Raw genomic sequence first — 20,488 nt, forward strand, 5'->3', positions numbered from 1 at the left:
AGATTATGAATGGATTAGATAAGATAGACATAGAGAAGATGTTTCTCTTTTTTTATTGCAGAGTAGAATTGGGGGTTATAAATATACAATAGTAGTAAATCTAATAGATAATTAGGGAGAAAAGTTTTGACCCAGTGATTAGGATGTAGAACTCTCCACCAGAAGGACTAGTTGTTGTGACTAGTATAGATGCATTTCAGGGGAAAGTAGGTGTGCAGATGAAAGGAATAGAAGGAGTTGTTGATGGAGGTATATAAGGGTGGGGAGGAGGTTTGTGTGGAGCATAAACACCGAAATGGCCTTTTGGAACAAATAATCAGCTTCTGTGTTATTACAATGCAAATTGAAGATAGAAGAATAATCAAATAGAAAAAGAAAGGGAAGGGTGCTAGAAGAGTGAAGGAATTTGAGGTTTCATATAATAATAATTAACTCAAAAGTTTAATGGGATCCTGACGTTCATCACGAAAGGAATGGCGTATAGGGGGATGGGAACCTGAGGGCAAATTCAAAACTGGGGATGGGAGATGAAGAATTAACGAGTGACTCTGAAAGACGGAAGCAGCACAGATTAAAAAGTGTACAGCACAGGAATTTGGCAGTGTTAAAAGGTATATATGTAAATGCAAGGAGCATAGTAAATAAAGCCGATTTGAGCTGAGGGTACAGACACATGGCAGCATGATATCATCGCAATAATGGAAACTTGGCTTAAGGAAGGGCAAAAATGGCAGGTCAACACCCCTGGATATAGAGTTTTCGGGCAGGATGGGGAGTGGGTGTAGCATTATTGGTTGAAGAATCCATTACAGCTATGAGGAAGGATGATATACTAAATGAAGCACCAAATGAGGCCATATGGTTTGAGCTCAGAAATAAAAAAGGAGCAGCCACACTGCTAGGAGTGTACTCTAGACCCCCAAATAGTGGAAGGGAGTTAGAAGAGCAAATATGTAGACAGATTTCTGAGTTCAAACACAACAGGGCAGTAATCATTGGGGACTTCAACCACCCTAATATTAATTGGGATACGAACAGTGTGAAGGGCACAAAGGGCGCAAAATTCTTGAACTGCTTTCAAGAGAACTTTTTTAGCCTGCACGTAACAAGCCCAATGAGAGGGGATGCAGTTCTGGATTTAGTCTTAGGAAATGAAGCTGGGCATGTGGATGAAGTAGCAGTGGGGGACCATTTTGGAGATAGTGACCATAATATTGTTAGATTTAGCATAATTGTGGAAAGGACAAAGATAGAGCAGGAATAAAAATTCTAAATTGGGGGAAGACAAATTTTACAAGGTTGAGTTGTGAGCTGGCAAGAATGGACTGGATGCAGCTATTAGAAGGAAAAACTGTCAAATCAGTGGGGCCATTCAAAGGTGAAATTCTATAGGCACGGTGTAGACATGTTCCCACAAAGAAAAAGGGTGGTACTGCCAAATCTAGAGCCCCCTGGTTATCCAGAAGCATACAGGCCAAGATAAAGCAGAAAAAGAAAGCTTATGACAGGAACAAAAGACTTAATACTGTAGAAAGACTAGAGATGTATAGAAAGTACAGGTGTGAAGTAAAAATGGAAATTAGGAAAGCAAAGGGAGGATATGAAAAAATATTGGCAGGTAAAATGAAAGAAAACCCTAAGATGTTTTACTAGTACATTTTAAGAGCAAGAGAGTATCTAAGGAAAAAGTAGGGTCTATCAGAGATGTACATGGTAACTTGTCGGTTGATGCTGAGGATGAGGGCAGGGTTCTCGATGAGTATTTGTCTCTGCCTTCACTAAGGAGAGGTTTGACATAGACATTTTAGTTAGAGGAGTATGAAATATTAGATGCAATAAGTATAGTGAGAGGGGAGGTACTGGAGGGATTGGCATTCTTGAAAGTGAATAAATCACCAGCGCCAGATGGAATATATCCCAGGCTGTTGAAGGAAGCCAGGGAGCAAATAGCGGATCAAAAACAAAAATAGCTGGAAAAACTCAGCAGGTCTGACAACATCTGTGGAGGGGAATACAGTTAACGTTTCGAGTCCGTATGACTCTTCATCAGTACTAAGGAAATATAGTTCTATATTTTCTCTATATAAATTCTATATTTCCTTAGTTCTGATGAAGAGTCATGCAGACGCGAAACGTTAACTGTATACCTGTCTGCAGATGCTGTCAGATCTGCTGAGTTTTTCTAGCTATATTTGTTTTTGTTTCAGATTTCCAGCATCCGCAGTATTTGGCTTTTATCTTAGCAAATAGCGGATGCTCTGAGGATCATTTTCCAATCCTCAATAGACACAGGTGAGGTCCCAGAAGATTGGAGGTCTGTGAGCATTGTATCATTTATTTAAAAAGGGTGCAAGGGATAGGCCAGAAAATTATAAGCTGGTCAGTCTGACTTCGATGATGGGCAAATTATTGGCATCAATTCTGAGACAAGAAAACTGTCACTTAGGCACAGATTGATCAGGGATAGTCAGCATGGTTTTGTTGGGGGAAGACTGTCTTACTAACTTAATAGAAGTTTTTGAGGAAGTAATGAGGATTGATGAGGGTAGTGCAGTGGATGTTGTCACCATGAATTTTAGAAAGGCATTTGACAAGGTTCCACATGGCAGACTGGTCAGGAAAGTAAGATCTCACAGGGGAAGCAGCAGGTTGGATCCAAAATTGCCTCAGTGACAGAAAACAAAGGGTAATGGTTGATGGATGTTTTTGTGAATGGGAAACGGTTTCCAATGGTGTTCCACAGGGCTCAGTGTTGGAGCCCTTGTTTGTTGTATATATTAATGATTTAGACTTAAATATGGGAGGCATAATTGGGAAATTTGCAGATGACACAAATTGCCCTTGTAGTTGATAGTGAAGAGGATGGCTGTCGACTCCAGAATGATATCAATGGTTTGGTTAAGTGGGCAGAGAAGTGGCAAATGGAATTCAAACCGGAAAAATGTGAGATAATGCATTTGGGGAGGGCAAACAAAGCCAGGGAATACTCTGTAATTGGGAAGCTATTAAGAGGGGTTGAGGAAGTGAGAGACCTTGGAGTGCATGTCCACAGGTCCTTGAAGATGGCAGGACAGGTGGACAAGGTGGTCAAGAAAGCACATGAAATGCTTTCCACTATTGGGTGAGGTACTGAATACAAAAGCAGGGATGCAATGATGGAACTGTATGAAATGCTGGTTAGGCCACAGCTGGAATTTTGTGTACAGTTCTGGTCGTCACATTACAGGAAGGACATAATTGCTCTGGAGAGAGTGCAGAGGAGATTTACAAGAATGTTGCCAGGGCTTGAAAATTGCAGCTTTGAAGAGAGATTGGATAGGCTAGGGTTGTTTTCCTTGAAACAGAGGAGGCTGAGGGGTAACCTAATTGAAATGCACAAAATTGGGTGGCCTAGATAGGGTGGATGGGGAAGACTTGTTTTCCCCTAGCTGAGGGGTCAATTGCCAGGGGGCATAGATTTAAGGTGATTGGTAATAGGATTAGAGGGGACATGGGGAAAAACTTTTGCACCGAGAAGGTAGTGGGTGTCTGGAATTCACTGCCTAAGTTGATGGTTGAGGCTGAAATGCTCAATTCATTTAAAAGGTATTAGATCTGCATCTGAAGTGCTGTAACCTGCAAGGCTACGGGCCAGTTGCTGGAAAGTGGGATCAAAATGAGTGGCTAATTTCTTTTTTTCTCTTTTTGGTCGGTGCAGACATGATGGGCTGAATGGCCTCTTTTTGCACCATAACTTTATTTATGGTTCTATAAAAAGCAAGGATGTGTAACTGAGCCATACGGAGGACAATTCACACCTCATTTAGTATATTTAACTTGGGAAGCCTCAGTTTAGGAAATATGTGTTGCATGTTCAGCACAACCAGTGCCTGTTCACTTGGATGATTTATGAATTACTGTAACTCCTGATGCTGATCGGTAACTGTTGTGTGCATACACTCGGCTCAGCTCGCACTGTGCCCGCTAACGCATGCACGTTATCTCTTATTGCTAACATCATTGTAGTGTGCCCTTTTACTGGTGCCAGTATTGGTTTGTGCCTGCATGTGGTGATGTCATCACTTTCACTGCCTGCAGCTCAGAGAGCAGCCCTTTTGGCCACCACCTGGCTTTCTCTGCCACCTCTCACTTGCCTCCTCTCATGAGCTGTAATCTCCATTTCTCCTTCATTTACGTTCACTCCCTGCCCAAAACCTATTTCTCCTTCCTTTGCAGATGCTCCCTGAGAGTTCCCAACAGTTTTGCCACTTAAACTGCTTTCTGGCCAGGGTGAGCCCAGGAAACATTCTCTGCTGCGACCCACCTCCCCCTCACCCTTTATTTTGACTGAGTTTGGTGATGGCACCTGGCTTTGAAATCACAAGCACTGCAACTGCATGTGTGGGTAATATGCCCTCTGCAGTTGCTGTGTCACCAAACTCAGCCTTTTGAAGGAGTGACCTGTATTCATTGGTGATGAGACTAATAAGTGATCTGATTTGGGTTGTTTAAAATGAAAGGGTGAGTAGGGAAGAACCATCACTGTACTACAAGAAACTAGAGCCAGGAACTGTAAAATGAAAATTAAGAAGGCTAAAAAATTTTGTAAAGAAAGCTTTAAGTTTTGAGGGTCTGCACTATTCCACTGCAGAAGGCCATGGTTGTAAAATCATTTGAGAGGCTTAAAAAGTGATATCATCCTTACTCCCCAAGTTATGAATATTTTTCACATTGCTTAAGAGTTGAAATTAAAGATGAGAGCTGCATTACTAACAATGGCAGAGCAGACTTGGTGACCCATTGTTTTTTTTATTCTAATCTTTTCACTGAAGCCCTGTAGCTTTCCCTGCTCTAAGAAACGTTATGATCAGTGCAGCCCTAGCTCTTGAAATTGAAAAAAAATTGAATTAAACCATGTTCCATTTTTCATTGGAAAAGGCAGGAATTGATCGCAACTTTGTTTCTATTGTTGACACTCTGTTTTAGAGCAAGATTGGCTGCATATTTCCATTTTGTCTCCCAATCCTGTTGAGAGATACTTCATTAATGATGTGGTTTTCAAACCTTTTTCTATGGGAGATCCTTGGCTAATACTGGACACAGACTAACGGAAATGTAGTGATATTATAGATAACTCTTTACAGACTTCCTAAATTCTGTGAACTCCTCCTTAAAAATCTATATTTTAACGAGACTTTAAAGTAGCAGCTTATGATGAGTGCAATACCCTTGATGGTGTCAAACATATATGCTGATTTTTAGCTGACAAATGGCTTGCCACAGAGTGGGGTTTGTCTGGACTCTAAGACACTGATCAGGCTTTGGGCTGTGAATTGTTTTTCATAAACTAAAGGGTCTACTTTGAGTGACATGGAGATAGAAAAACCTCCAAGTCCTTTTGAGTAACAACCACAATTATTTCTCAGCTGTACTGTGTCTGTGTTGGTGCAGAATCGATGGGCCGAAGGGCCTCTTCTGTTCTGTGATACTACCAATGCACTGCACCTCTCTCAATTAAAATGCCATTTCCCTGCTTTTTTTTTGTTAAATGTGTAACCATTTTTGGAAAAGCTTTCAGATAATTAGGTTATCTATTTTACAGGTATTCCCTGATGAGTTTCATCTGCAGACACTGAATCCATTCCTTCGTTCTTGCGCAGAGCTCCACCAAAGTGTTAATGTTAAAAACATTATCATTGCACTGATTGATCGGTAAGACTACTTCAATGAATTGGATCTCAGTAGGTTACTTTGCAGTTTCATTGAATAAACATTGGGTTTTTACATTTCAGTTATTTGAATTGCTCTCAATGGTCATTCTGCAATTTTTAGGTTAGCTTTGTTTGCACATCGTGAAGATGGCCCTGGAATCCCTGCTGATATAAAACTGTTTGACATCTTTTCCCAACAAGTAGCTACAGTTATACAGGTAAAACTGCTTTTATTGTCAAAGGCCTCTTTCTTGGTCCATGGCTTTTTATTTATGAATACTGGTAATTAATGTGTGTTAGATGCTTTCGCAATTTTACCGCTTCCTAAACTTGGTTGTTTGCTATTTCACTAACGGAACTGCAGAAAGTCTGCTTGGCATTTAAACCTGGTGTAGGGGCATTTCCCTAGTCAAAAAATTGACATTCCAGTGAAATGTGAAGATCACTTAAGCTGGTAAAGTATTTATAACTCCAGTCTGTCTTTACTGGAGGGCGAGATAATAACTAGACTTTAGCAAGTTATGTCTTCAGCCACAACTGAACAATATATACTTATGGGACACAGAGATATTGGCCAGAATTTGCACTTGCAGTCATCTAACAATATATGCTGTTAGACTTCCCCTGCATCCTTCACCTCAAACATGTTTTGGTTGTAAAGTGCAAGCTCATAATAGTGCAGTGAGGAAACAGGGCATTTGGGATCTGAGTGAGAGGGGCAGCCAACAGAGTCTCTCCTGAACCAATGAAATGTAAGGATTAGGAAATAAAAACAGGAAAGACTGAGAACGTGAGTGAATAAAATGGGTGCATTCAGCCTCGAATCAGGTACAGAATGAGAAAGAGGAAAAGAAAGATTGGATTGGTGGGAGAAGAGACAAAGGGAAAAAACAAAGATGGCAAATGTTAGAATTTGATATTTTTAAAACTTCCTGAAGGAATGAGACTCCACATTTGTAATAGTTTTCAGTGTAAAGGTAATGATTGGCAGTTACTAATACTTATTACTTAAAAAGGGATTCAAACTTGTAATGTCAAGGCAACAAGTTTAATGAGTAACAAATAAATACAAGAAATTCCCCAAAAAATAGGCTAAGGTTGCAATGCTTTTTTTTAATGAATCTAATAGCAACACATCACAATTCAGGCAGCAACTTTTGGTATTCATACTTAAACTGCGTCTAGCTCTTGTCTGCAGTTGCTGTACCCATTTACTCATAACAGTGACACTAATAGCTGTGCTATTATTTTGATAGCAAGTTCTGGACTATTAGATGTTTTGAGTCTATGCTATGATGGAACAGGCTTATAATGGGATGTCTAATTTGACTATTCAATGGCCTCCTGAGATGGTAATGGAAAGCAGCAGCAGTAATTTATTTGGATTTTCAAAAGGAATTTTCATAAAACCTGCAACTGATTACTTTACTTTATTTAATCAACCTCTTCAGAGGAAATGTAGCACCGTAGATTGAAGGGGGGCTGAAAATAGTGTACCTTTGGATGAGTTCTGTGTCTACCTTTATTCTGTGTATGGATGATTTGGTCTTGGTTACAGGAAACATGGTCTCAAGATGTGTTCATGAAGCAAACAAACAAGTTTAGCAATGAGGCCTGTAAAAAAAAAAATAAAAACTTCAAGACAAGGTGGTGAAATGGTTGGTAGACAAATGATACAGTTTTATATGAAGTGTGAGGTAATGTATTTTGGAGGGAAAATCAATAGAAATATTTACTTAGACATTGAACAATGTAGATGAACAGACTTACTTTCAATTAATTATGCATTTGAACTAAGTGCAGATGGATAAAGCAATACTAAAGTCAGTGGAACTTGGGGTTTTGTAAATAAGACAGTATAAGAGCAAAGTAGTAATGATGAATTTATGTGAAGCATTGTTTAGACTATAGATAATGTTATGTACTGTTTAGGGTATTCCATTACAGAAAGTGCAGATTCATCAAAATTAAACTATTGTTATAAAGAAACACTCTGGATACTGGGACTAACTGTAGCAGGGAAGTGGAGAGATTTAATGTAAGATTTGATAGAGTGAATAATTAAAGACTATTACTTTTGGTTGGAAGTCAGTGACGAGGAATATTCAATTGAACATTATCACAAATTGAGAGCAAATTTCGTTACATGGGTTGTTGCCTTGATTTAAAAATTTTCACTCTTCAAATCTCTTTTGCATCACTGCACCCTATCTCTGTAATTTCCTCCAGTTCTCTGATTCTGACCTTTTCAGCAACCCCCACTTCCTTCGGTCACAGATGACAGCCATGCTTTCAGTCATCTAGACCCTCTAGACCCTAAACTTGGGAATTCTCTCCCTCTGTCTCCTCATTTAAGATCCTCCTTAAAACCTACTTCTGACTTAGCTTTTAGACACCTATCCTAATAACTTTTTTTGGGTGGGTTTTTGTCTTGGAATAGTTTATAACTAAGATGCTATATAAATGCAAATTGTTATTATTGGAGCATGGAATGCTTTACTATGGGGACTGCTTGAGGCAGAAACCATTGGATCTTTTAAGAAAATCGGATGACTATTTGAAGCACTTGTTGCAAGGTTGTAAGGAAACGGGTGTAGTGGGATTTGTTTTGAATTGCTCTGACAAAAAGCTGGTATGGACTCTATGGGCCTGATTTTCTGTGCTGTGAGCTTCTATTGTTCAATTGTACTGGGGAATAGAATGTTTTCTTGATTGGCATTCAGCATCAGTGCTGACTGTTACCAATCCTTGCAGTATAAAATGGACAGATGTCAAGTAAAATTTTATTTTGTGCCTGAGTAACCTCAGAAGAGCATTGCCTTTCCACACAAATCTTTATGGAGTCTTTTTATTTTGCCAGTGGTTGTAGTCTTGTAATAATTTTGCATCTGTCAAATTCAGACATACCTTATTGGAATGCTGTACCACATGGTTGGGAATGGTCTTAAGAAAAATGATATAGCACTGCTTCCAAATGTGTAATCCTATACCTCTCTACACCAATTTCCTTGTGCAGTTGTATTAAAATTAGAAAAGGGGAATGTGACAATTTGAACAGAAGATTAACATATTTTACATGATTGAAGTAGCCCATTAGATTACCATATTAAACTTTCCCATGTCTAACATGCTCTACAATTCGCGTGGATAATGCCAGTATTAAATTTACTAAAAAATCTGTACACTATATAAAAAAAGACACTGTTCTCTATTTTATTTTGGTTATATTTTCAGTCAAGACAAGATATGCCATCTGAAGATGTGGTATCTTTACAAGTATCTCTTATCAACTTGGCCATGAAGTGTTACCCTGAACGGGTAGACTATGTTGATAAAGTTCTTGAAACAACTGTGGAGATCTTTAACAAGCTCAATCTCGAACAGTATGTACTTTCATTTTTAACTATATTTGTATCATGTTAGGAATTTAAGGTTTCTGTGTCACATTTTTGTACCTTAAACTGTACTTTTCTTCAGTTAAACAAAAAAAAGCTTGCTTTCAATAACTGTGAAAGAGCTCGTTATCAAATTTCCTGTTTTCTTTCCTTCCCACATTTAGTATTGCTACTAGCAGTGCAGTTTCTAAAGAATTAACACGGCTTCTAAAGATTCCCATTGATACCTACAACAACATCCTGACTGTATTGAAGTTGAAACACTTCCATCCTTTGTTTGAATACTTTGACTATGAGTCACGCAAAAATATGAGCTGTTACATACTAAGCAATGCACTTGAGTACAACACTGAGATAATTGGACAAGAGCAGGTAAGATTCAATGCATGTACTACGGTATCTTTAAGAAAAAACACTTAATTTATTTTAATACTATGATAGGTTAAAATGATGGCAAAAGCAGGTAATGCAAAAAGCTGCTGATTTAAAATGCAACTTGCCTGTTATTTTTGAAAGAGATTTTAGGATAGTGCATGTTCATTTAAAAATTTATTAATTTAAATTGATTAATGGAAATATTAGTGTTATACAATGCGAGATATATTTTGAAGAGAGAAACTCGAACAAGGTGAATTTCAGTGCATATACAGCCTCTGTCTTTGCTTCAGGCAGCCTATATTGTACCAGATTGAGTCTGTGGCTCCTCCTCTGGTTGTCAAGCTCCCAGCTCTGCCACCATATTGCATTTCTAGCTTCTTTATGTCCCCGCTACAGGCTTGTCATACAGGATTGGTAAAAAAAAGTAAGTTCTATTTATTTGAAGAGTAGGATGTATATACATGTTAGAGAGAGCTCAACAGAGATGTACTAGGGATTCAGCGCACACAACAGCAACCACCACCAATACTAACAGCAACAGCCTGTCACATGCTGCTTTATATCCTGGCACTGCGATGGCAGGTGTACATCATTAGTATATGTCTTTAAAGTGATATTGCAACAGACCGCAGTAGCAGCTGCTCCCATGTGCAGTGTGCAGAGCCCCTTCCTGCACTGGGCCAATTTCCTGCTTCTGCTGCAGGAGTCACTTCTGTTGATAGAGGATGAATGGATGATCTTGTCTAATCCAAGGCCTTGTTACCGATGGAGCCACATGGCCCCGACCTAACCGTAGCACGCCGCTCAACTTCAGACTCTTGGCAGGCGATTCTAGCTGGCTGTGGTCTCAGCCATATCCTGCCCTCAGTAGCAGTCTCTGCTTTGTGCTTCCTCTGACTAAGTCTACTCGGGTCCCCAGCACTACCCAAACACCCATTGATGGAATGTGATGTTTGCGAGGACAGGAAGCCAGGGGAGGGATGTTGAGCGGAGAGTTCCAGTTATGATGCGCAATGTTGCATTCAGTTTAGTGTCAACAAGATGTGTAGTGTGTTGACCTTTGAACAAGTGTACAGTACTCTGTTGCAGTGTATGATAGGGCAAGTGTTGATGTCCAGAGTATTGTAGCAACAGCATATAGATCCAGCAAGTTTGGTTAGTAGGTTGTTTCTGGCTTTGACCTTTGCTGCTGTTTTCTTCAAACATTCAAACTCCTCTCCAGAGTCACTCCCAAGTATGTTGGGTTGGAATCGTGCTTTTGTCTTTGGCCATCCAAGTAGCTATGCAATTCCTTTTTGACACAAGCATGGGTGGAGGTAGAATACACTGGATATGGCTTTAGATGGATTTGACGTGAGATGCCATGTGCTGCAGTAGTCCATCAACTTTGTAATATTTTCTGTTTTCGCTAAAGATTTGATACAGTGCAGAAGAATGGAGCTTGGGTAGCACAACAGATGTCACCAGCATAGATGAATTTGCAGGGCGTGGTTATTGGCAAGTCATGTTGAACAGCTAGTATTTGAGCGCTGTGGTAATCCGTTGACCTGGCTTCTCCATGCACTTCCACCTTGCCCTAGGTGGACTCTGAATCATTTGGCAGCCCTGGCAGTGTGGATCCAAGTGGCGCCAGACACGGGCAGCGGCAGTGATGAGGAGCCTAGTCTAGGAAAGGTGGAGAAGGAGGAAAGTATGAATGAGGGCAGAGGGGGGGGGGGGCATGAGTGGGGGATCCTGAGTGGGGAGGGAGTGCATGAGTGAGGGGGATCAAGCAGAATGGGGTGGGGGGCGGTGGGTGGGGGCGGGGGTGGGGGGCATGAGTGAGGGGGATCAGGCGGAATGGGGAAGGGAGGGCCATGAGTGAATGACGGGGATCAGGCAGAGTGGGAAGGGAGGGCCATGAGCCATAGATTCATATAAGTTTACAGCACAGAAGGAGGCCATTCGGCCCATTGTGTCTGCACCAGCCAACAAAGATTGTAGCTACGAAGAAAGGTTGGATGGGTTGGGGTTGTTTTCCTTGGAACGGAGAAGGCTGAGAGGTGACTTGATTGAGGTGTGCGGGATTGTAAGGGGAGTGGATAGAGTGGACAGGATAAAATTGTTTCCCTTGGTGGAGAATTCTGGAACCAGGGGACCTAGATTCGGGATGGGTGGCGGAAGGTTTGTGGGGGGACATGGGGAGGAGCTTTTTTGCGCAGAGGGTGGTGGGTGTCTGGAATTTGCTGCCCAAGTTGGTGGTAGAGGCAGAAACTTTAAACTCTTTTAAAAGGTACCTGGATCTGCACCTAAAGTGCTGTAAGCTGCAGGGCTATGGGCCGGGTGCAGGAAGGTGGGACTAGAAAGGGCACCTGGGTGTTCTCGGGCTGGCATGGACAAGATGGGCCGAATGGCCTCCTGTGCTGTAACTTTTCTATGGTTCTAAGGATTTAAAGTACAGCTTTTCTAAAGCTGATTAACTTTTATTTACAATCCAAGTTGAATTTCTATTGGAAAATCAGTAATGTGAAAAAAAAGTTTGTTGTATTTGCCAGCTGTCATACTAATTTTAAGTCATTAAAAGCAGAGAAATTAAAATTTTAAGTTAAATTTAACATCAGTATTTTTGAAAATTGGTCATCCAAAGAGCATTAACTTCAAAACCCTGCTAGGGAGTTATCCCTCCTTCCAAATTGACTCAAAGCAAGAATTTCTAACCTCTTGAGAGGAAATAATTTGGGAGGGAAATTCTGTAGAGATGTGTCAGTGAAAGGTTGATGAACTTAAATTTCCTAGGATTACCCTGTGTCTATTGATTAGTCTAATTGCTTCCCTCATTGCTTCTATAGCACCTGAAGTAGGCACACTTGCATGCTTGTAAAGTTAATTTGAAATTATTTAAGATGGACAAATGCAAGTGAATTTTCCCTGCTGAAACTCGCAGCATTTTCAACATATTTTTCCTTAATTCTATATGTTGAAAGTAATATTGATTATGAGACTCCCTCTGCTGAGTTACTGTATTCATGAGATATTTGCTATTTAGGAAGTTATATTAGCCAGTTGTGCTCAATAAAACTGTATACAAATTCGCCTAGGCAATTACATATCATAACCTGAAAATAATCCTTCATTTGTTTAATGGCAGATGTGAAATTTCTGCTGTTCATCCAACAAGATTTAATGACATTTTGTAAGGTACTAGATAAAATTTGACTGCATATATCACCATCAGTTGCTGTTATGATTTGGTCCCTGCATGACTACTTTTTTCCACCAGTAAAAATGTGGCCTTAATGAATAGCTTCATGTTAACTTTTCATGTTAACAGTTGTGGTTTAATCTGTAAAGCTCTCACCTCCTTGAGTCAAAACCTCTAAGCTCAAGAACCTCTCAGGAGACTTGAGCTCAAAAATCTAGGCTGACACTCTATTACAGTTTTGGAGGTGCCATCTTTTAGATAAAATACTAAACTGAGGACTCATATGTCCTCTCAAATGGGCACGAATGACTCCATGATATTTTGAAGAGCAGCAGGGGAGTTCTTCCCAGTGTGCTGACCAATATTTATTCCACATTAAAAATCCAGCCATTGTTTGTGGGAGCTTGTGTGCAAATTGGCTGCTGCAATTCTTACATTACAACAATGAATAAACTTCAAAAAGTCCTTTGTTGCTTGCAGCGTGCTTTGGATGTCCTAAGATTGTGAAATGCACTATATAAAAGCATTCCATTGAAGAACAAAAACTCAACAAAGATCCATCTGTGGCTTATTAAGCAGGTTCAAGATAGCATTAAATTAAAAGAAGACGCTTATAATGTTGCAAGAATAGTAAACTTGAGAATGGGGAGTGTTTTAGAAACTAGCAAAGGGCCACCAAAAAGTTCATAAGGGGAAAAAATAGAAATGTGTGTAAGCTAGTCGGGGATATAACAACAGATTATACAAACTTTGCAAATATATAAAAGGGAAGAGAGTAGCTAGAGTAAATTTTGGTCCCTTAGAAGCAGAGAGAGGAAAAATTATCATGGGGAATGAGGAAATGGCAGAGACTTTGAAAAATATTTTGTGTCTGCCTTCACAGTAGAAGACCCAAGTTATGTATCAGAAATAGAGTGTGACCTAGGTGGCGGATAAGAGTGGAAATTAATGTAATTATCAGCAGAGGAGAAAGTACTGAAGAAAGTCAAGGCACTAAAATGCATCAAATCTCCAGGATCTGATAGCCTACATGATAAAAGCAAGTCCACCTCCAATATTCTCCCTCTACGTGGACCCCTCCCTCTGGCCTTTTTAGTGAGAACTTTCAGTGTGATGTCAGCCACTTTAATTTCTCTGCTCCTCTCACCCCACTCCAGCCTGTCTCTTTCTGAACTTGCTACACTCCATTCTTTCAAGTCCAACCTAGACTTTATCAAACCTGCTGACAAGGAATGTTCCACATCCTACAAAAAAGATAAGCATAACTGAGGCTCATGCAGTTACCCATAGTCACACCTTTTATTTAGAGGAAGTGAGACAAGTTAAAGGAGAAATTGTCGAATGAGACAAAAAGCTCAGCCAGGCAGAGGAGGGTGGTGGTGGATGGAGATTGGTCAGGGCTTCCCTCCCACTGTGGTTGACAGGGCCCTCAACAGTGTCTGACCCATCTCCCGCATTTCTAACTCCCAGAGGCAGAGCGCCAACTCTCAGACACTTCTTCCTACCTCCTCCTGGGCCATGGCCCCACCACTGAATATCAAGCCATTGTTTCCAGGATTGTCACTGACCTCATCTCCTCTGGAGACCTTCTCACAGCTTCTAACCTAATAGTCCCCCAATCCCACACAGCCCACTTCAACCTTCTTCCCAAAATCCATGAACAGGACAGTCTTGATAGACTCCGTTTCAGCCTGATGCTTCCCCAGTGAACTCTTTTCTTCCTATCTTGACTTTATTCTCTTTCTCCTTGCCCTCTGTTGGGGCCCTGTGTCATTTTAACAATTTCCAGTTTCCTGGTCCTCACTGCCATCTCTTCACTGGATGTGCAGTCCCTCTGTACCTCCATCCCCCACCAGGACGGTCTGAGGGCTCCCCGCTTGTTCCTTGAACGGAGGCCCAAGCAATCTCCACCACCACCCTCCTCTGCCTGGCTGAACTTGTTCTCTCATTCAACAATTTCTGCTTTAACTTGTCTCATTTCCTCCAAATTCAAGGTGTGGCTATGGGTACCCACATGGGCCTTAGTTATGCTTGTCTTTTTTGTAGGATATGTGGAACATTCCTTGTTCCAGTGCTACTCAGGCCCCACCCCCCCACCACAATTTTTTTCTGTTGGTGCTGCTTCGGGCTCTTGCCTGGACCTGGAAAAATTTATCAATTTTGCTTCCAATTTCCACCCCTCTCTCACCTTCACATGGTCCATCTTCAGCACTTCCCTTCTCTTCCTTGACTTCTCTGTCTCCATTTCTGGTGATGGACTGAATACCAATATTCATTACAAGCCCAACAACTCCCATAGCTATCTCGACTACACCTCCTCACACTCTGCATCTATTAAGGACTCCATCCCACTCTTCCAGTTTCTCCGCCTCAGTTGCATGTTTTCAGATGATGCTATCTTCCAAAATGGTGCTTCTGACATGCCTTCTGAGGATTCCCTCCCACTGTGGTTGACCAGGCCCTCAACAGTATCTGATCCATCTCCTGCACTTCTGCCCTCAATCCTTTCCCTCTCTTTTTTCTCTCCCCACCCACAAAAATCATAATAGGGTTCCCCATGTCCTCATTTTTCACCCCACCAGCCTCTGCATTCAAAGGATTGTCCTCTGCCATTTTTGCCACTCCAGTATGATGCCACCATCTTCCACTCAACTCCCTTGTCAGCATTCTGTAGGGACCGTTCCCCCTGTGATACCCTGGTCCACTCCTCTATCACCCGCAACACCTCAATTCCTACCCATGGCACCTTCCCGTGCAATAACAGGAGGTGTAACATCTGCCCCTTTACCTGCTCCCTCCTCATTGTCCAAGACCCCAAACACTCCTTCCAGGCGAAGCAGCGGTTCACCTGCACTTCTTTCAATTTAATCTACTGCATTTGCTGCTCCCAATGCAGTCTCCTCTACATTGGGCAGGCTAAACATAGAATGGGTGACCACTTAGCAGAACACTTTCGCTCGGTCTTCAGGTATGACCCTGACCTTCCTGTTGCTTGACATTTCAATTCACCATCTTTCTCATGCCCGCATGTCTGTCCTAGACCTACTACAATGTTCCAGTGAAGCCCAACACAAACTGGAGGAACAGCACCACCTCTTCCGATTAGGCACTTTACAGCCTTCTGGACTTAACATTGAGTTCAACAACTTCAGACCATGAACTCCATCCTCCATTTTGATATTTTATTTTCTGAACCCCCCCCACCCCCGTAGGGCCAGTATGTAACTTGTTCTTATGTTTTGTTTTCAGAGGATGTTTTTCTGCTATTAACACATTTGCTATCTGACCTTTATGCCATTATTGGCATCTGCCTCGGTCTTTTAACACTATGATTACCATTCCCTTTGTCTCTTGTCCATGACACCTCTGTCAAATCTCTCCTGAGCTTCCACCTATCCCTGACCTTCTAATTTGCTCAACCTGCTGCACCCCCACTTGTCAACAGTACAGAACCCATCACATTCTACCTCACTTCAGGTCTGAAGAAGTGCCATAGGGACTTGACTTTAACTCTGTTTCTCTCTGCACAGATGCTGCCATGCCTGCTGAGTTTTTCCAGCATTTTCTGTTTTTATTCCTGATAGAGCCCTAGGATATAGGCTAAAAGAGAGCTAAAATTGCTGCAGTATTGGTGGATGTGCTGGCTAAGATTTTCCAAAATTCCGTAGATTCTGGAATGGTCCCAGCAGATTGTAAGTTAGTAAATTTAACACTGCTATTCAAGAAAGGAGAGAGAGAGAAAGCGGGTAATGATAGGCCAGCCAGGCAGTTGTCAGGAATGTGCTAGAATCTATTATTTAAAAAGTCATAACAATACACTTAGAAAAGCATGGTATGATTAGAACAAGTCAACATGGTTTTACAAGAGGGAAATCCTGTTTGGCAAATTAGAGCTTTTTGAGGAAGGGTAGATGTGGTATATTTGGATTTCCAAAAGGTGTTCAATGAGGTGTCACAGAAAAGGTTAATTCACAACATAAGGATTTATGGAGTTAGGGATGATATATTAGCATGGATAGAAGATTAGTTAACGGAAGGAACGGAGTTCGGATAAATGGAGCATTTTCAAGTTGGTAGGCTGTGACTATTGTAGTACCGTAAGGATCAATGCTGAGGCCTCGGCTATTTACAATCTGTATTAATGACTTGGGCGAAGAGACAGAAAGTAATGTACCTAGGCTCGCTGACATTACAAAGCTGGGTGGCGATGTGAGCTGATACAAGAGGCTGCGTAGAGATATAGACAGGTTGTGAGTGGGCAGCAAGGTGGTGTGTAATATGGGTATTTGGGAGGATGTTCGCTTTGGTTGTAAGAATAGAAACGCAGAATATTTTTTAAAATGAGTGAAAATGCTGATGACCATAGAGAATTGGGTGTACTTGTACAGGGAACACAAGATAGCATACAAGTACTGTAGGCACTTAGAAAAAAAAGTGGCATGTTGGCCTTCATTGCAAGAGGATTGGCGTACAAGAATCAAAAAGTCTTGCTACAATTATACAAGGCTTTGAGAGATCACACCTCAATTTTGGCCTCCTTATTTAAGGAAGGATAAATTTTTCAATGCAATATGTAATGCAGGTGTACAGCGAAGGTTCACTAGATTTGTCCCTGAGATGAGAGGGTTGTTTTATGATAGGCTGAGGAAATTGGGCCTATATTCTCTGGAGTTTAGAATGAGAGGTTATCCTCATTGAAACATTCAAGGTTATGAAGCAGCTTGACAGGCTTGAATCGACATTAATTCAGACCAGCCAGCAGAAGATCCTAACGCGGAAGATTTTGCTGAAGAGTAAAGTCTTGTTGGTAGATTTATTCATCTGTTTCAATCTGAAGATCCTGACCAATAGTATCTGGTATGTTAACTTGCCAAATTTAGGTCTTGTATCTTTCCATTCATTTGTTAAAGAAAAGAATGATTTATATTATACCTAGTAATTTTGGCTGCTGATTTTGAGAAGCTTTTGTGTTAAATATTTTCCTTTCTTTAGTCCTCAAAATAAAATTCCATCTTTGGTTTTCTTGCCACAACATTTTCTTTTTCATCTGTCTTATTTAAATGGTGGAGCAGTTGGGCTCTTTGGTGTTCACCAGCTCCTATTTCTTATGTTACGTTTTTTCCTTTTTCTCGAAGCATGGCAGAGTGACTATTTCAGTGCTCTTAAGTGAAAATTATTTATCTCATGGGAGTCTTCAGCTTTTCGAAATGTTTTGGGAATTTTTATGTTTAAAGGAAAAATAAGTTCTAATTGAATAATTGCTCACGTTCTGTTTTGCTGATTAGGGAAAAACATTAAACCACTTCTTTCATATTTAGGCTGCACAGATTTTTATACTTTGAATTATTAGATAGCAGATGAGGGAAGATTTGCTTACTAAGCTCAAAAGTATTTGACATGCTATCAGGGAATTGGAGTTGGCAAATTTAATATCAAATAATATCCCAAAAAAAACCCTGTTCGCTGACGTTGCTTGATAAATCCAGAAAACAATGAATTAATGAGCTTGGTGGGAGTTTTATGGTGACACTGATCTTCAATGCTTTGCCTTCATACTTCAAAATCTCTGCTAATAAATGAGTATGATTTGTTAATTGATTCCCACCCAGATGCAGACATTTGCTTCCTTTTTTGTTTGAAAGAAAGCAGAATAATGTGCCTCAGCTCTTCAGAACATCAGATTATCTGACATCCAAAATTGACTAAGAGGAAAACATAATGAATGCTGAAAATGTGAAATAAAAACAGAAGATGCTAGAAGTACTCAACGGGTCAGGTAGCATCTGTGGAGAGAGAAACAAAGTTAACATTTCAGGTCATTGGAGTTAACTATGTTTCTCTCCTCAGATGTTGTCTGATCTCAGTATTTCTAGCATTTTTTTTTGAGGTTATTATGACATGAAGGGGGTTACAAGCAGTGGTGTATTTTCCAACCTCGGTTTCAGTGTGATCCAATTTTTATTGATAACCCCACCGCAAACTCATGATAGAATGAACTCAGCGGGTTAATTTATTTACACCCACTCAAACATGGGAGGAGGGTAGCAACATGACTTCCTTTTCACTCATGCAGCAAAAGAGGGATAGAGAAAGAAGGATTTACAGGGTAAAGACCACAGAAGAATTATTGTTTCACTTGAGTCTAGAATCAAAAACCAATGGTGTATTCCTTCATAAAGATCGGCAATCTGAACTGATGCAGGATACTTCACTTTTCCAGTAGAGTTGACTTCCACGATGAGATTGACTCATCTCTCCATGCCCATCTTGTAGGCGATGGTACAGAAGGTCTAGTAGAAACAGTGTTGATGGGGGCCAGGCATTAAAATCTCGGCACAGCCCCTTTTTTGTGCTGCTGCTTCGTAGGTAGATGGAAAAATAGCATACTCAGCTTTGGAGCGCAGTAAGATAGTATAACTGGTTCTCCCAGCTTGAGGTTCATCTCACGACTCCCACCTTTCCGCTCCTTGACAAAGGCTGTGCATTCCTCGTCTGGGCCCCTGATATTGTTAAATGTCCCAGCCATTAAGAATTGAGGAAGGTTGCAGGGCTCTTTGCCCTAGAAGACTAGTGGACTCCGGGTGGCCAGCCTGGGTTCTGAAATGCAGGTGGTCGTTGTATAGTTCGCTTTGAATTTAGCCTCTGCAGCTCACAGGGGTCGTTAGGGTCCCTTCAGAGCACGGTGCTAATTTCTTCAATACTGCCAAATAGCCCCTTTTGTTCAGGGTCACAAACAGACATAGCCTCAGCCATTTTAAAAGGTCACTGTCCAGTTTTTAAAATTTTAGAAATTAGTTATCAGGATAGATATCTATTTTATAAAAATATAGAGTGTGAGGTCTTAGTCCTGTTACAATAGTGATTGTATTGCATATTAAGTGAAGTTTTGTGTGTAAAATTTGCAGAATCACATGAGCTGTTTCATAGATGTCTTCCTCTTTCTACAGGTGGATGCTATACTGAACCTGGTGTCGACATTGATTCAGGATCAGCCAGATCAGCCAGCAGAAGATCCTGACCCAGAAGATTTTGCTGAAGAGCAAAGTCTTGTTGGTAGATTTATTCATTTATTTCAATCTGAAGATCCTGACCAACAGTATCTGGTATGTTAACTTGCCAAATTTAGGTTTTGTACCTTACTTTCCTTTAACAAACAAATGGAATGATTAATATTATGCCTTGTAATTTTGGCTGTTAATTTCGAGAGGCTTTTATGTTAAATATGTTCCTTCCCATACTCCTCAAAATACAATTGCACTTCTGGTTTTCTTGCCACAAGATTTTCTTTTACTGTTGTCTGGGCAGTCTAGGTTCTGGCTCACCAATTTTAATGCTGGTATTTGGTTGAGAAGCTTTGAGCCACGCATATATGATGCAAATATATGATACCTCTTCTCTCAAGCCACAGCAGACTAATTCAGTTGAACTGCTGAAGATTATTTGTTAAAAGTAATGAAGTTTAAATGCCAATCAACACTGCAAATTGCGTTTCAAATTTAACATGGATGGCCCAAGCAATTTGACCAAACTTAGTACATCCCTAGAATGTCTGCATAGTTTTCCTTTTCTCCCACCTCTCCCCAATCAGTCCTCCTAATTGTTTATTTAAATAATTCTAGGGTTTTCACCTAGTAAGTACATTTCATGCATTGATCAATCTGAAAAAACTTCCTGACATTAGTCCTGAATAAGCATTTTATTAACTTGAACCAATGTCTCCTTGTCCCATATTTATAGTTTGGTTTGAAGTAATTTTTGTGTCTTTTAGGCCACTTGAGATTCACTGCCCTAGGATAGCTGGGTTGTTTGGCTGGTAAATAACTTGCTAATTGTTTAATCACAAA

At 40.6% G+C, this 20,488-nt stretch overlaps 1 protein-coding gene across 1 annotated transcript in view; it reads left to right on the forward strand.

Annotated features, from left to right (window-relative positions):
• Window positions 1–20,488, forward strand: part of vps35 (VPS35 retromer complex component) — a 71,818-nt gene that overhangs the window by 34,956 nt on the left and 16,374 nt on the right. Inside the window, exons 8-12 of the mRNA XM_078544354.1 lie at window positions 5,582–5,691; window positions 5,812–5,908; window positions 8,925–9,073; window positions 9,250–9,457; window positions 19,592–19,747. Coding sequence (XP_078400480.1) covers window positions 5,582–5,691; window positions 5,812–5,908; window positions 8,925–9,073; window positions 9,250–9,457; window positions 19,592–19,747 — 720 coding nt within the window. The remainder of the gene's footprint in view (window positions 1–5,581; window positions 5,692–5,811; window positions 5,909–8,924; window positions 9,074–9,249; window positions 9,458–19,591; window positions 19,748–20,488) is intronic.

The sequence above is a fragment of the Cetorhinus maximus genome, chromosome 6 (assembly GCF_964194155.1).
Source record: "Cetorhinus maximus chromosome 6, sCetMax3.hap1.1, whole genome shotgun sequence".
Taxonomy (NCBI): domain Eukaryota; kingdom Metazoa; phylum Chordata; class Chondrichthyes; order Lamniformes; family Cetorhinidae; genus Cetorhinus; species Cetorhinus maximus.